The 13,531-nt window shown below is 35.5% G+C and overlaps 1 protein-coding gene across 1 annotated transcript in view; it reads right to left on the reverse strand.

Moving 5' to 3' along the window:
- Positions 1–13,531, reverse strand: part of LOC146138955 (uncharacterized) — a 54,173-nt gene that overhangs the window by 29,835 nt on the left and 10,807 nt on the right. Inside the window, exons 13-30 of the mRNA XM_083394746.1 lie at positions 12,885–13,038; positions 11,792–11,994; positions 11,174–11,259; positions 11,134–11,138; positions 10,613–10,840; positions 9,863–10,003; positions 8,287–8,383; positions 7,790–7,827; positions 7,253–7,381; positions 6,277–6,409; positions 5,734–5,872; positions 5,139–5,249; positions 4,416–4,640; positions 3,780–3,887; positions 3,044–3,190; positions 2,035–2,191; positions 1,376–1,527; positions 657–756 (exon numbers count right to left, since the gene is read on the reverse strand). Of these exons, the coding sequence (XP_083250872.1) occupies positions 657–756; positions 1,376–1,527; positions 2,035–2,191; positions 3,044–3,190; positions 3,780–3,887; positions 4,416–4,640; positions 5,139–5,249; positions 5,734–5,872; positions 6,277–6,409; positions 7,253–7,381; positions 7,790–7,827; positions 8,287–8,383; positions 9,863–10,003; positions 10,613–10,840; positions 11,134–11,138; positions 11,174–11,259; positions 11,792–11,994; positions 12,885–13,038 (2,353 nt within the window). The remainder of the gene's footprint in view (positions 1–656; positions 757–1,375; positions 1,528–2,034; positions 2,192–3,043; positions 3,191–3,779; positions 3,888–4,415; positions 4,641–5,138; positions 5,250–5,733; positions 5,873–6,276; positions 6,410–7,252; positions 7,382–7,789; positions 7,828–8,286; positions 8,384–9,862; positions 10,004–10,612; positions 10,841–11,133; positions 11,139–11,173; positions 11,260–11,791; positions 11,995–12,884; positions 13,039–13,531) is intronic.

The following is a 13,531-nucleotide window of genomic DNA, read 5'->3' on the forward strand; positions in this document are numbered from 1 at the left end:
ACAATTTCCCGCTTTAGTGCCTTATATATACGACCATACATTTAAAAGCTTTTTTTTCATGTCAACAATCATGAATGATTTACCTACATATTAAATTATAGTGGAAATATCGAAGCCCATCTACGAGTAGGTTAAATTTCATGCGTTTTGAATAGAAATGCCCGATATTTGACATATTTTTCCGATGCCGATAACCGATATTGTGGACAAAAAGTTTCGTGATCTGAACCAAAACCAAATGACGTCATCACAATGCTCAAAACAAGCAAAATAGGTAACATAGGAACGTACACAGGTATTTTTTAAAGTGGTTACGCCAAAAGTTACTAAGTGTTACGAAAGTTAAGTTTCAAGTTGGTAACCTTCTTATACTATTTTGATAATTAAGCTTTATTCATTTTTAACATCTGTTGAAAATACTAAGGGTGCATAAGGTACGGCATCAAGCTACTTAAAGTGGAGGTAAGTATCAATTCGCTATTAAGGTAAAGTATCAATTCGCTAAAACATACGTTAAGGTACAGTATCAAATTACTATAACGTGCATAAGGTACAGTATCAAATTACTATAACGTACATAAGGTACTCCACTTGGAGTAAGGTACAGTATCAAACCACAAAGGTACACAAGAAGCTGTATTAATTGTTGTACTCACCGCAAACTCTGCACTTGTTCTCTGCGGAGTAAGGAGTGCATTCCTGGTCTGCGTTTTCCTTCAACAAACACTTTTGCGTCATCTCGTCCAAGATGTAACCCTTCAATCAAAGAACGAGTTAAGAACGACAAATTAAACTGATTACATTCATTTAATTAGGTTAGTTGTTGCGCCGAATGTTTAAAGCGATGCGATACTGAATGACGTCATTACTGGGCTCAAATAAGTAAAATACATAAAATCGAAACATTCAAAACGATTTTTTTAAGTTGTATGACAAAAATTGATGTTTTTTAGGCTTAGTTGCTAGCTGTTTAACTATTTTTGAAAACATACAAATCAGGACAAAACTCGCAGCGCTAGAACACAAACTAAGGCTAAAAACAAATAAAAAAAATCGGATTGGAACCGATGCCACCCAAGAACCAGATGATCACCGATGGTACAACTTGGGATAGAATTTTGGCTAATCCGATATTATTTACTGATTGTTTGTGTGTTGTAAGTATTGTTAAATTTACAAGACTTTTTTATTGCATGCATTCAATACATAAGTTATAAATGCATTAAGTTTGATTTCTATTGTTACAATTTTATTTACTTCCGTCGACCATTGTGGATTGGGGGTACGAGAAAATTTTATGAAAGCTTAAGGGTACGAGCGCTATAAAGGTTAAGAAAAGCTGTATTATACAAAGACGCTTAAATATATTGCTTACCTCGGGGCACTTGGGGAAGCAGCCTTCCACGCACCAGTTGGTATCGCTTGGTGATTGACAGGGACAACAAGTGTCTGTGATGCAAGTGTCGCATGCTCTGTAGTGCCACCTACAGTCCTCTCCTTCCTCGTTGTAGCTCTCGCACATCAGCGCTAGAGAGCAAGCGTACGATTGTTTATTAACGTAAAATGGGGTTTTGTTTAAAATTAGAGCAATTTTAACCACTCTATAATATTGTGGTGTGGTGTGCAACTTAACCTGAAATTTAGGTAAAAAGATTAAAACCTAGATTATATAACGGCGATTGGGGGTAATATGTAAAATAAACTTACATAAAAGAACTGAAAACTGCATTTTGACTAATTGTGGGTAATTTTAAAACAAAGTAGTTAATAAAACGGTAAATCAAAACAAAAACTTCCGTTTTCTTTGGTGAACAAGAAACAACCAAACAATTATAACCATACGCCCCATCCTCCCCCAAAAAAAACCTTTTGTCCTAAAAAAAATCTATATGAAAAAGTTGTAGGAAATAAAAATTTAAATCATAAATCGTTTTTTAAGCCTCTGTTGAGCATAACATTTCCTATTTTCCGTTCAAAAAAGCCAAGGAAATCTAATAACCTATATATAATATATATATTATTAGACCAACTCACGGCATGTTTTCATGTTTCTCCACTCAACAACGACGCCCTTCTGTGCGCACAAGTGAGCGTAGTGAGCAACAGCTGTGCATCTGCATTCACAATCACCACCGGAATCACATCCGCAGGTGTCAAGCACACAAGCCTGGTAGTACTTCTGCGGATTCACCTGCAAGAGATAAAAAAAACTTTGATTCTTGTTGTTTTTGACTGATTTGAATGGTGTTAATGAGTAACCCCAAAGCGCACTTTGCGCGTTTTACGGTGGGGTGTTAGTTTTGCAACTTAATGCATTGAATTAACTTGTTGGAATACAGGTATTTTGACCAGTTTAAACAGTTGTTAGTTGGGTAAAGATTTTAAGCTTTTAGTGTTTTCTGAATGTGAGTAAACGGCTTAATTAACATTGTAAAACTTTAACACGCAAGTATCAAGCACAAAAGCCTGGTAGTACTTCTGTGGGTTCACCTGGGGGGGGGGGGGGAGGAAATTGCGTCAATGTCGGTGCATTGAATGTGTAATGGTTGTAACTCGATATAGTTTTGTCTGTAGGTTACTTTTTTAACTTTGGTTGTTTGGTAGTTATATTTTAAAGTTGGTAACGTCCTAATAATAAATGTTTTTTTTCTGGTATAAAGAGAAACGGGTTAGAACCGATTTCAGCCGATCATCGTTTGCCAGTTATTGTTTTTTTTTCTTTCAGTGATGTCACACACACACGCTGGCAGCGTTGCAATAAAAATGGTAAAAGTTTTGTAAAATCCGAATATTATAATTGTGGAGATAAGTAGATTTCTATAGCTTTGTATTTCTTGCGAATTTGATGTTTTTTTTTCAAACAGAGGGCCTATTCACAGCTAACAATGTACATAACTTTGAAACAATAACATATCAACAAATTGCACACACAAAAATATATTAATTAAGTGCAAAAAAACGCCAGCAATTATAAGTTAGTTCATATATTCCACTTTACACATCGCGACACAAAATGGCGGCCAAACGTTAAACCTTGCGTTACCTTTGAGTGACATTCTCCAAAGAGCTTGTTGTCAAGGATGAGTGCACACTTCTTCTCAGCCCACTCCCTGCGTTCTGGACGTAACGAGCAGGAGTCGTTAACCTGAGATGACCTTGTGGCGTCCTTGCAATCGCTGGAGTCGCTCGCCTGTGGGTAAGAACGATTTGTTATCAAACCAGGCGAAATTTAAATTTAAATATATCAAAAATAGTGGATGAAAAACTGAAGGTAACTAAACTTTTTAACGCTTAGACAAATTTTAAGGTTAAGAAGGACATGAGTGTTAAGCGATAGGAGGGACATGGCTAAAAGTAAGAGGGACATGACTGTAGTTGGAGAAGGACGAGGACATGACTAAATTGGCAAAGGTACATTAAGAAGGACTTACTTTAATTAGGGATGTCGGTATCGATGCTACCCTGGAATCGAACTAATACCGATACTACGCTTGGCATCAGGTATCGGCTATGAGCTGATATTACAGAAAATGTCCAGATCAAACATGTAAATAGTGCCGGAAAAGATAGTTTCTCAATAGAATTATACTTTAAAACTTATTTTTATATAACCTGGATAAAAAAGTAGACCTACAGTTTTACTATATTTTTCCATACTTAGATTACAAATAATAATTGAAAGTAAATGAGCAGCATTACTAAGCAACACGTCACAATACCATGAAACACGTCACAAGAGCGTTAAACACGTCACAATGACTTAAAACACGTCACAATACCTTCCAGCTGTTCCCAGCCTGGATAACGGTTCCCAGGTTTCCTGAGCTTGTGGTGAGATCGTTCGAATCGTGCCCGTCGAAGTTTCCGCACATTCCGCAAACCTTGCCCTGGGGGAAAAAAGAACTTGGTCATTATTCATTAAACGTTACTCTAGATTACTTTAGGGTTCTGTTGAAAAAATGTAAAAAAACAACACTGCTCTAGAAATAATTTTTTACTTGATTACATCCTAATCTGGGGGTCAAAATTAAGCTGGTCGGAATTTTAACTTAGTTATACATTATTTTGATAAGACACTTAACTGGGATACAACTTATAAGTTTATACCTTTAACCTGGAGGACAAAATTTAACACGGTCATATTTGTTACTCAGGTGACAAAGTTTGTGAAAATGCCATGTCGTCCGTGCAAAGCATGAATAAATTGTAGTTTTAGGCAATAAATCTGTAATGTTATTAAAGAAAAATGATTTTAAGGTGTTTTCTGTGAAGTAAAATAGGCCAAGATATCAAAAAATAAATCACAAATTTCCTACGTGAAGTAAAATCACATTAAAATTTCTGTGTTTTCTCGTAAGGTTGGCAAACCGACTGTGCTAAAAGCAACAGCAAAAAGCGACAACTTTTAAACTTACTTGATATTCTGGCGTGAGTCTGACGTAGATCCTAGTTCCATTATCCCAAAGCACAGTGATGCCGATGCAAGTTGTAATCTCCGTGAAGAGACCCTTTTGCTTGATCAGGAAGATCTCGGCCGCAGAGTAGTCGGTGGAACCGGTGATGGCCCGGCGGAATCGGGACGCCCCTGGAACCGTCAGGATGTTGGGGGAAGCACCCTTCCTGAGAACGATCTGTTTGTTCTGTGGAAAATTTTGGAGCGTTTGTGATTTGTGATAGGAAAAAGAAAATCCAAAGATTTTTCAAAATTAATTTTGTTGGTTTTGACCAAAATGGGATCGCTCGACGTTATTTGAATAAAAATGTGAAAAACAAGCGGTAAACATTTTTTTCAAAACCTATAACTTAAGACGGACATGAAATAAATAAAAAAATATTAACAGACTTTGGTTGGTCGCCGACGGCAGAAGTTTACATGGTTTAATTTATTGACTGGCGTTCTGAGCAAGAATACTATAAAATTTAAGAAAATTGCGAGAGGTGAAGAAATGGCTCATATTCATTAAATTTAAACATATTTATGCTAAATTGTCTTGTTTGTTCTTTGTTTACTTTAAGCTTACAAAAATGCTTAGTGAAGAATATTAGGTCGCCAAAGTTTACTGTAAATTACGCTTAATATTTTGGTGGTGGCGAAAAAAGGTTAACAGCTGGACTTAGTTTTGCTTTAGGGTATTTACCTTGATGGTGATGGTGACTTCCTTGGAACACGTGATTCCAGTGGTTCCGCATCGCTGGTTCTTGGTGATAATGCTGAAAAGGCCACCTCCGGGATTGTTGGGGCAGAAATCCTGGGTGAAAGTGGCAAGGGTAAGGTAGCGTAGCGAAGCATACGGCTAGTTGGTTAGGATGTGGTTTATGTGTTGTATGAAACGTTGATTTAATTACACTGTTACTGAAGGTTTTCAAAGACCCAAAATTGGATCGTTTTGAATAAAATTCGAAAACAATTTTTTTAGCACAATTGAAATTTGCAACAGTGCATTTCATTTTTCCATATTAAATTTCTATTTAGGATTTACAATCAAACCACTCAGAATATATTAAATTTCCGGCGCTGGTCTACAATCCTACCACATCTGGGAGATTAAATTTTATAATGCTTGACCCACCTGAACCCAAACACTAACTCGTACCCTGATACAAATAATGTGCGTTGGTTTAATAAACTCGTACGCCTGGCAGGATGCTAGACGAGCGCCAAATTTCCTAACTTCATTTAACAAAAGGTAAACAGCTTCGGTCATATACAGTCGTAGGTAGATGTGTACTTACAGATGCCAGGACGTACTCGCACTCTCCATGGAAATCATACATGAGCCCGTCGAATGTTTGGTAGTGGGATCCGCCACTAGAGGAGCAAGTCTTGGGGCAAGGTTCGTCCGTGCAAACGAACTGACCAGCGTTACAAGTGCTGCAAGAAAGTTAAAAGTTGACCATAAGGAGATAAAAATATAATACTATAGTTCGCAATCAAATGTGAACTATCTCTATTGGCTTAGAGGATTATAGACGAATCTAATACAAAAAAGTACGCGCTGGCCTAGAATCCTACCACTTTTTTCACAGTAACGAAACGAGTTGCCAAAATTAAATTGTAAGTCAGCATAAATATGGAAGAATAAATATAATAATATTACTTGACCTACCCAAACCCAAACGCTAAATCTCACCATAAATCAAATATTGTTAGCAATATAAAAACCCGGACAAAAATATATCAAGGATTTTAGACAAACAAAATAAGTTAAGAAAAAATATTTTTTTATTTTTGTAAGTATAAGAGAAAAAATAAGAAATAAATAAACCGAGTCTCACCATTGGTTGCATTCGTCGGTGTATCCCTCCCCTGGTTGGTAGTATTTGTTGTTCGCCCCAACACATCCGCACTCAGCAAGGGGAACACATCGGTGGTCGGGGGTCATATACGTGCCTGGTGCGCATGCGCAGCCTGTACAACAAAGAGATGACGTTCAGTGTTTTTTTAAGGTGCCAAATTTCTCCAGCGGTTTCCCAAAATTTTGGACTTGCAACTTTTTGGTATTTAAATGAAACACTTGCGGTCTCTTAAAACTACTTAGCGGTCACCCAAACCAAACCTTAAAAAAACCCTGATGACGTTATTGTAAATAAGGGAATACGCTTTACGCATTTAAATAATGTTTGCATAATGCAAATGCAAATGAATGGAATAATATAGCTGCTTTTGATTTAACTTTATGAACTCTTTAAAAAAAACTTTATGATCTCTTCGAAACAAATCCCACAAATTTATCGAGTCAATACATCATTATGACGTAATCCATATTCGAAAAAGGGTAAAATTTAAAATGCTTTTAAACACAGTTCCTCCCAGGGACAAAACACTTTTCACAAAACTTGCATTTGTATGTTTGTTTTCAGTGTGAATAGCCGATGTGATTTTTTAAATCGTTCGTAAGTTAGTTTACCACAAACCTTGCATTAGTGTTTTCTGAAATAAATCTTTGACAAATGTTTGGTAAATCACAAAAAAAACACGTCAATTCAAGTTGTGAAGAACACCAATATATGTGTATTCGTCGCAGAAAACTTCAAAAAAATCTTTTTTTTTTTAATTTAGAAAAATTACTCTCTTTATACGAATGTATTGTGTCATGTACGCGTAAACCTGCGTTAAATCACGAATAATTAATAATCCTTACCGAGGCGATTTCCTTAGAGATGCTTTAACATTAGATGGCAGGACAAAAGGTATTGAATGTCGTTAAACCAACAGAAAATAAAATAAATTAAAAAATAACGAATTCCTCACCAGAAGCGCATTCTTCGCTCATCGCAATCCTGAACGGTTGCTCACATGTTGCCATGGCAGCAGTGCCCGAGAAACCGGCTTGTGCGCCTGCGCAGTCGTAGTACTCCATCTCCCCTGAACACTCGACATCTGGGGGGGGCAAGAAATGTTTAAACTCTTAAGGATATTCTCGTTTTAATTTCTAACCCTGATGAGGTCAGCTGGTATCTGCTGTCGCTATATATTTCTTTACTTATAGGAAATATTGAAAATAAACTTAAAAGTTAAAAACATTGGCCGGAAGTACATTTCAACAAATAAAAAAACTGCAAAATTTTCTTTCGACATTTAAAAAATTAAATATATTTTTTGTCAAAACTTTTTTTCTTAAATGATTTTTAAATTAGCGGAACGAACAATCTTATATTTGAAACAAAGCCTGGCAGCAACAGTATATTTCCGCGCAGTTTAGAGAGATTTATCTATTCTTCTATGTTTTTTATCTATTATTTTATGTTAGTTGATATTGTATAACGTTAACAATCACATGTTTCTTACATATTGCCCTGCAGTCCATCTTTCCTCCAACACAAGTGCTGAAAAGTAAAGGTTTTGACATTTTAACAAGCTACATTTGAAACAATTCACCAGACAACTAAAAATGAACAGATTAAATAAAGAAAAACGACGTGAACTTTTAGTACAACTTTTGTAGAGAATTAAGTAATATAAAGGATGCGTTTTCTACCAGATGATAAAAGGCGTTTATTATTGCTGTAATCCACTTGCGGATATTTTGTACAATTTTCGTAAACCTTTGACACGCAATTTCGTTCACGTGGTCCGTAAAATGCTACTTGAATCCGGCTAACACGTAGCCGTAATCGTTGGTCTAAAAGCAGCTTCAGCAGGGCTAGATTCCAGTTGTTAACACACATATGTGTGTACATATGTTTCATTGAATGTAGGAAGAACTTAGACTTTGTACAGTTTTAGTGTAAACCTTTCAGACAACATTTTTGCGAAGAAGCCGGTAATTCTGCTCAAATCCTCACCATTCCTTGCTATCATTGTTGAAGCTGTTTTGACTTTCGTGAGCAAACCATTCTCCTTCATAAAAGCATCCACAGCCCTCTTCAGGAACACAAGAACCTGGACAAACACAAGTTGTTATACATCTGTTGAGAATACAAATTAAAAAATAAAATACTAAATACAGGTGGAACAGCAGAATACTCTAGGAAAGCTAGCAATTCAGGCCTGGCAGTATTAAAAGCTCTTTAAAGCTATATCAGGGGTGGGCAAACTGCGGCTCTCCTGCATGTTTTTTGCGGCTCTTCTAGTCGAATCGTAAACTCCAAAAACACTGTCAAGGCTACCAAGATACAGTTTATAAACGTTACCGTTTATTGTAATTTTATTTTTTACACCTTAAGATAGGATAAACAAAATAGCGGACTCCAGCCATAAAAGGCCGACTAGGCCAGTGGTTCTCAACCTTTTTTCTTTCGTGGCCCATTTACGTTGCAAAAAATCCTGTGGCCCAATATTTTTTTATGAAAGAAAAAACTTTAAAATAGGTTTAGAACAAAACGCAGCAGAACATATTTCAAAACAGAATGTTTATTCAACCGTGCATTAGTGAGATACTTGCGGCTGAACAATAAATTTACATTCCTTTTTAATTTAGCCACAAGCCATTCCTGTAAAATTAAATATAGTGACACAAATGAAACTAAATCTAGCTTTAAATTGATCTGTGGCCCACTTCAAATGTTCTTATGGCCCACTGGTTGAGAACCGCTGGACTAGACAAACGTGTGGACTGTTCAAACACAAGTTATTATCTCTTGCATCAACAAACGTTATTTCTTAACACGACATATGACATGTGATGGAGGGTGTCCGATATTGGACATTTTTCTCAATGACAAATAAAATCAATACTATGCTTAAACAAGCGAAAAAAATGAAAAGTTCAGAGGTATTTTTAAGGTTGTTCAGCTTAAATTTTCCGAAAATGTTACGAAGTTTACTAACCCCAAAATTAATTTACCTTTTGTAAAAAATCGCCGCTTTGGTCACAAACCATATTTAAAACTTCTATATTAATTAGGAATCACTTGACATCGGGTATCGGCTCCGATCCGATATTATCGCCTTGGGGCAGATTATTTTTAAATCGGGGTGGAAATTTGATGCACAACAAACACAAAACTGCAACTTGATATAAATAATTATAAATAGACCGACATATCGGTTTACCGATAATATCGGCCGATATTTGGCTTCTACCGATATATCGGTATCGGTAAATGTAGGCCGATATTTTAGTGCGAAAATATAATATAATTTTTCCTGTATAACAAACAACTTGAAAAAAATACATACATTTTTTTAATTAAAAAAATGGGTTTTAGCATCACGCCAAGTTAATATGCAAAAGATTAGTTTAATAATTAGTAAAGGCATTTCATCTAAAACGTGATTTGAATTTTATTTTCAGTTTATTCAAATTTTGAAAATTTCCCAGGTTTATAAAAAAAATCGATATCGGGTATAAGTTGACAAAACTGTAAAAAATCAGGTATTGGATCAAAAAGTGATATCGGTCGATTTAAGAATACTCACCGTCAAAGTTCTCGTAAGTTCCCTCTGGGCAGAAGCATCCCTTGTAGCACTGGGTGGCGCAAAAGAGTCCGATTGAGGAGCAGGATGATTGACAGCTGCTGGAACATTCACTCAAAACCTTGCTCGCGGGACACAAAATGGCTGCCAAAATAAAAGAGTTCAACATGTCAAGAAATGCATGTAAGGGTAAAATTTTAAACTTAGTGTCAATTGATCAAATTTTTGTTACATTAAAACAATCGTATTTTTCCTACCGAGATCACCAAATGAAACAAGAATGAAATAAAGAATTTGTTATTGACTTTCGAATTAGCGGGAAAAATAAATATTTTAAATTTAAGGACACAAAAAAAACTTTATGTGTATAAACTCGCGAAATTTTAATTAAAAAAGGTTGTTATCTGTAATTTAAAAATTAAACATCAAAAAAGCCCCAAGAAAAAAAAGAAACATGGTATAAACTTGTGACAGCACTCACGACAATCTTGAACTGTTTATAAAACAGAACAAACATGTAAAAATGCTAATAATAGAAGTTTTAAATGTTTGCTTTTTGTACAGGAACTGATGATACCTTATATAGGCAAAATGTATATTTCTCTTAAAAATTTAAGAAATTATTTTATGTTTTTGAAATTATTTTACCTGTTTTAATAAACAGTTGGAGATTATCTGATAGAAAAAAAATCTTTCTTCATATTTTATTGCCTGCGGGAGACCCCTTACTCCCTAAAGTGTTTCAGCACTTACGGCATTGCGATTCTAGTATCTCAGGTGTTGGGCTGTGCACTTCATAAAGAGCGCACAAGTTGTCGACCGACTTGACGAACTGGCAAGTTATTTCGTCCTGGTTGTCCAAGTTTGCATTGCACGCGTCCTCAACGCACATCTGCTGAAGCTGGTCAAGGTCAACAAAGTTGCCGCATTCCGACAGACTATCGCGGATGATCGTTTCACAAATCGCCTCAATATCTTCAGCTGTTGAATAATATATCGGTCAAATAATGTCGATTAGTAATTCAGGTCAGACATTTTTTACTAATAATTCAGGTCAGACATTTTTTACTAATTATTTAACATATATATATGTTAAAAGGTACATAAATATACATTTTTTATAGATTTTAAAATATGTATATATGCACAATATTCCAAAAAATAAATAAAAACCTATATTTTTACTATAGGGCGCTTTTTAGCTTTCTAATTTTAATGTCCTTATGGCTTGCCATACCTTTTAACTTGGGTAATATATATTGTTCTGCACGAACTGGATCTAACCAAAATATGTGTAAAAAGTGATTGATCTACTTACACCAGCAGATTGAAGGATGGTAGAGGAATGTTCCTTCACACTGAGTGTCCTTCTTCCAGGAACGTACGAAGTCGGTAGTGTACTGGGTGCAAGAAAAAAAAGGTTTGCGTAATTGTGCTGTGAACTGCGTTGGAGATTCATAATACTTAACTGTGGTAGACTTAGACAACTAGACTTATTCAGCATTTTAAAATTAAATAAGACATAAAATTAGAAAATTTGAGTTTTTCAAATTAGATTAGAATTAGAATTATCTAATTCACAAAACAACGAATTTGAATTACATTATATTTTTATAGGTTTTAGCATAGCCTATGCTTTTAAGAATGTACAAATCACCAACAGGTCGTTCCGATCAAGGAGTTTTATTTTAAATTCTTCGTTTTAGCTGATTAACTAAAAAATCCGTTAGATAAAGTAGGATTTTTGCTAAAATCCGAATTAGATTAGAACTAAAATTAGCGCACAAGCAATTCACGATTTAGATTATAGAACTAGAATCATTTTGCTCCAAATAATTAAATCAGATTACTAGAATTATTTAGTTGTCTAAGTCTGACCGTGGTGCGTTATTCTGTTATTATTGACCGAGTTAACCAAGCCAAACAACTTACGGCCAGTTCTTTAGACGGCATCTTCATATCGTCACTCATATCACCGTTGAAGTTGCCGGCCAAACCTCGCATTTTGCCGCTGTACTTTCCGGGGACGACCAATGACACGAAACCAAGCCCGTCGAACTGAACGCGAACCTTGGACTCGACCAGGAGCAAGTCGAAACCACGATCACCAAAGCGAGTGATGTCCGCGATTCCAGCTGTGAAAAGTGTTTTTGTTAATTGCTACTCAACTATCTTTAGCAAGGGTCCAGTTATAAAAGTTTTAAAATTTGAGTCCGTTATAACTTTAATGAAATAATTTACAGTCACACAAAATGTCATACGGTACGATTTACATATGTCCTTCGCTTCAACTGAGAATTCTGTATTGTCAGTTACTATAGAATGGGGCTTTCAATGAACAGCAGCAATTGTTTGCCAAGAAAAACTCAATAAATCGCACTTCTAAATGAATACTGACACAGATAAGCTGTAAAATGTGTTTTTGTTAATTACGTATAGCAGGGGTTCTTAAACTGGGGTCCATGGAGCCCTTGGGGGTACGCGAACTAGTGTTAGGGGGTCCATGAAGGCCAAATTGAAATGTTAGTGCATAGTGAAAGCTGTTGGACAAACAAAAAATTTAATATTTAATACGTTTTTTAATGAGTTTTATTTACTTATTGCACCTTGACCAGATGGCCGTAAATTATTTTTATGTCTTGTTTCGTTCGTTTTTTTTTTTCGAAACTAATCGATATGAAATCGTTTTACAAAGATTGGACCTCAATTGTTTGTACAAACTAATTTTAAAATAATTCTACAATAATTGATCATTACTCAAGTGATTTTGTCCTATTTGAAAATAACGCTGTTTATTTTTTTGTTGTTTTTTCTGTTTATTAATATCGCTTCAGCAGCACTTTGTCAAAGTTAAAATAGTTTAAAAAAATTTTAAATATCAAGGGATGTAAGTATACTGTCTAAAATACTGGGCTTTTTGCAACATATTTATTTAGTGTTTCGACCTATTTAATTTTTCTTATTGTTTTTGACCTAATTATTATTTCCATCAAGTAACGCCTAAAGTTTATGGATTTCTTCTTACGTTTGAAATGAGGCAACGCTTGACTGTTCATTCCCACCGACCCATCGTGGACATGAAGCGACAGGAGTCCGTTACGTTCAAGTAAGTAGTGGTAGTAGATGCCACCACTCAACACCATCACGTGAACATCCTTCTCCGCGTAGAAGGTTCCATCCTAACAAGTGGGACGAGTTAAAACTAATTATAAACTGAGGAATGACCATGGTACACCTTCTTATCGAAACGGAAGTATAGGTATAAGTCTCCGCGCAGGTTCCATCCTAACAAGTGGGACGGGTTCAAAACGATGTTGACATTTAGTCAAATACTATTTAGCAGGAATATCAAGGCCCATACAGAAGTAGGTGTAATTCTCGATTTTTTGAACATTTCAAAGGGACATTTAGTCAATATACTTAGGTACACTACACAAGGATCAGTAATTTAGCTTGATAATGCATTTTAAACCCAAAAAGAACGAGTACACCGACATCAACTTGATTAAGACGTCACAGTACTAGCTTGTATTATAAACAGTTTAAAGTTAACGCCAACTGATGACGGTAGCACTTCTAACGATTGCAGCTCTCTAGAGATCACTTCCAACGTGTAAGCCTTGATGAATAGTTTTGGCTATTTTTTCGTTTTTTTATATTGTTCAAAATATC

This window comes from Ascidiella aspersa, chromosome 7, assembly GCF_963924565.1.
Source record: "Ascidiella aspersa chromosome 7, kaAscAspe10.2, whole genome shotgun sequence".
In the NCBI taxonomy this organism is placed as follows: domain Eukaryota; kingdom Metazoa; phylum Chordata; class Ascidiacea; order Phlebobranchia; family Ascidiidae; genus Ascidiella; species Ascidiella aspersa.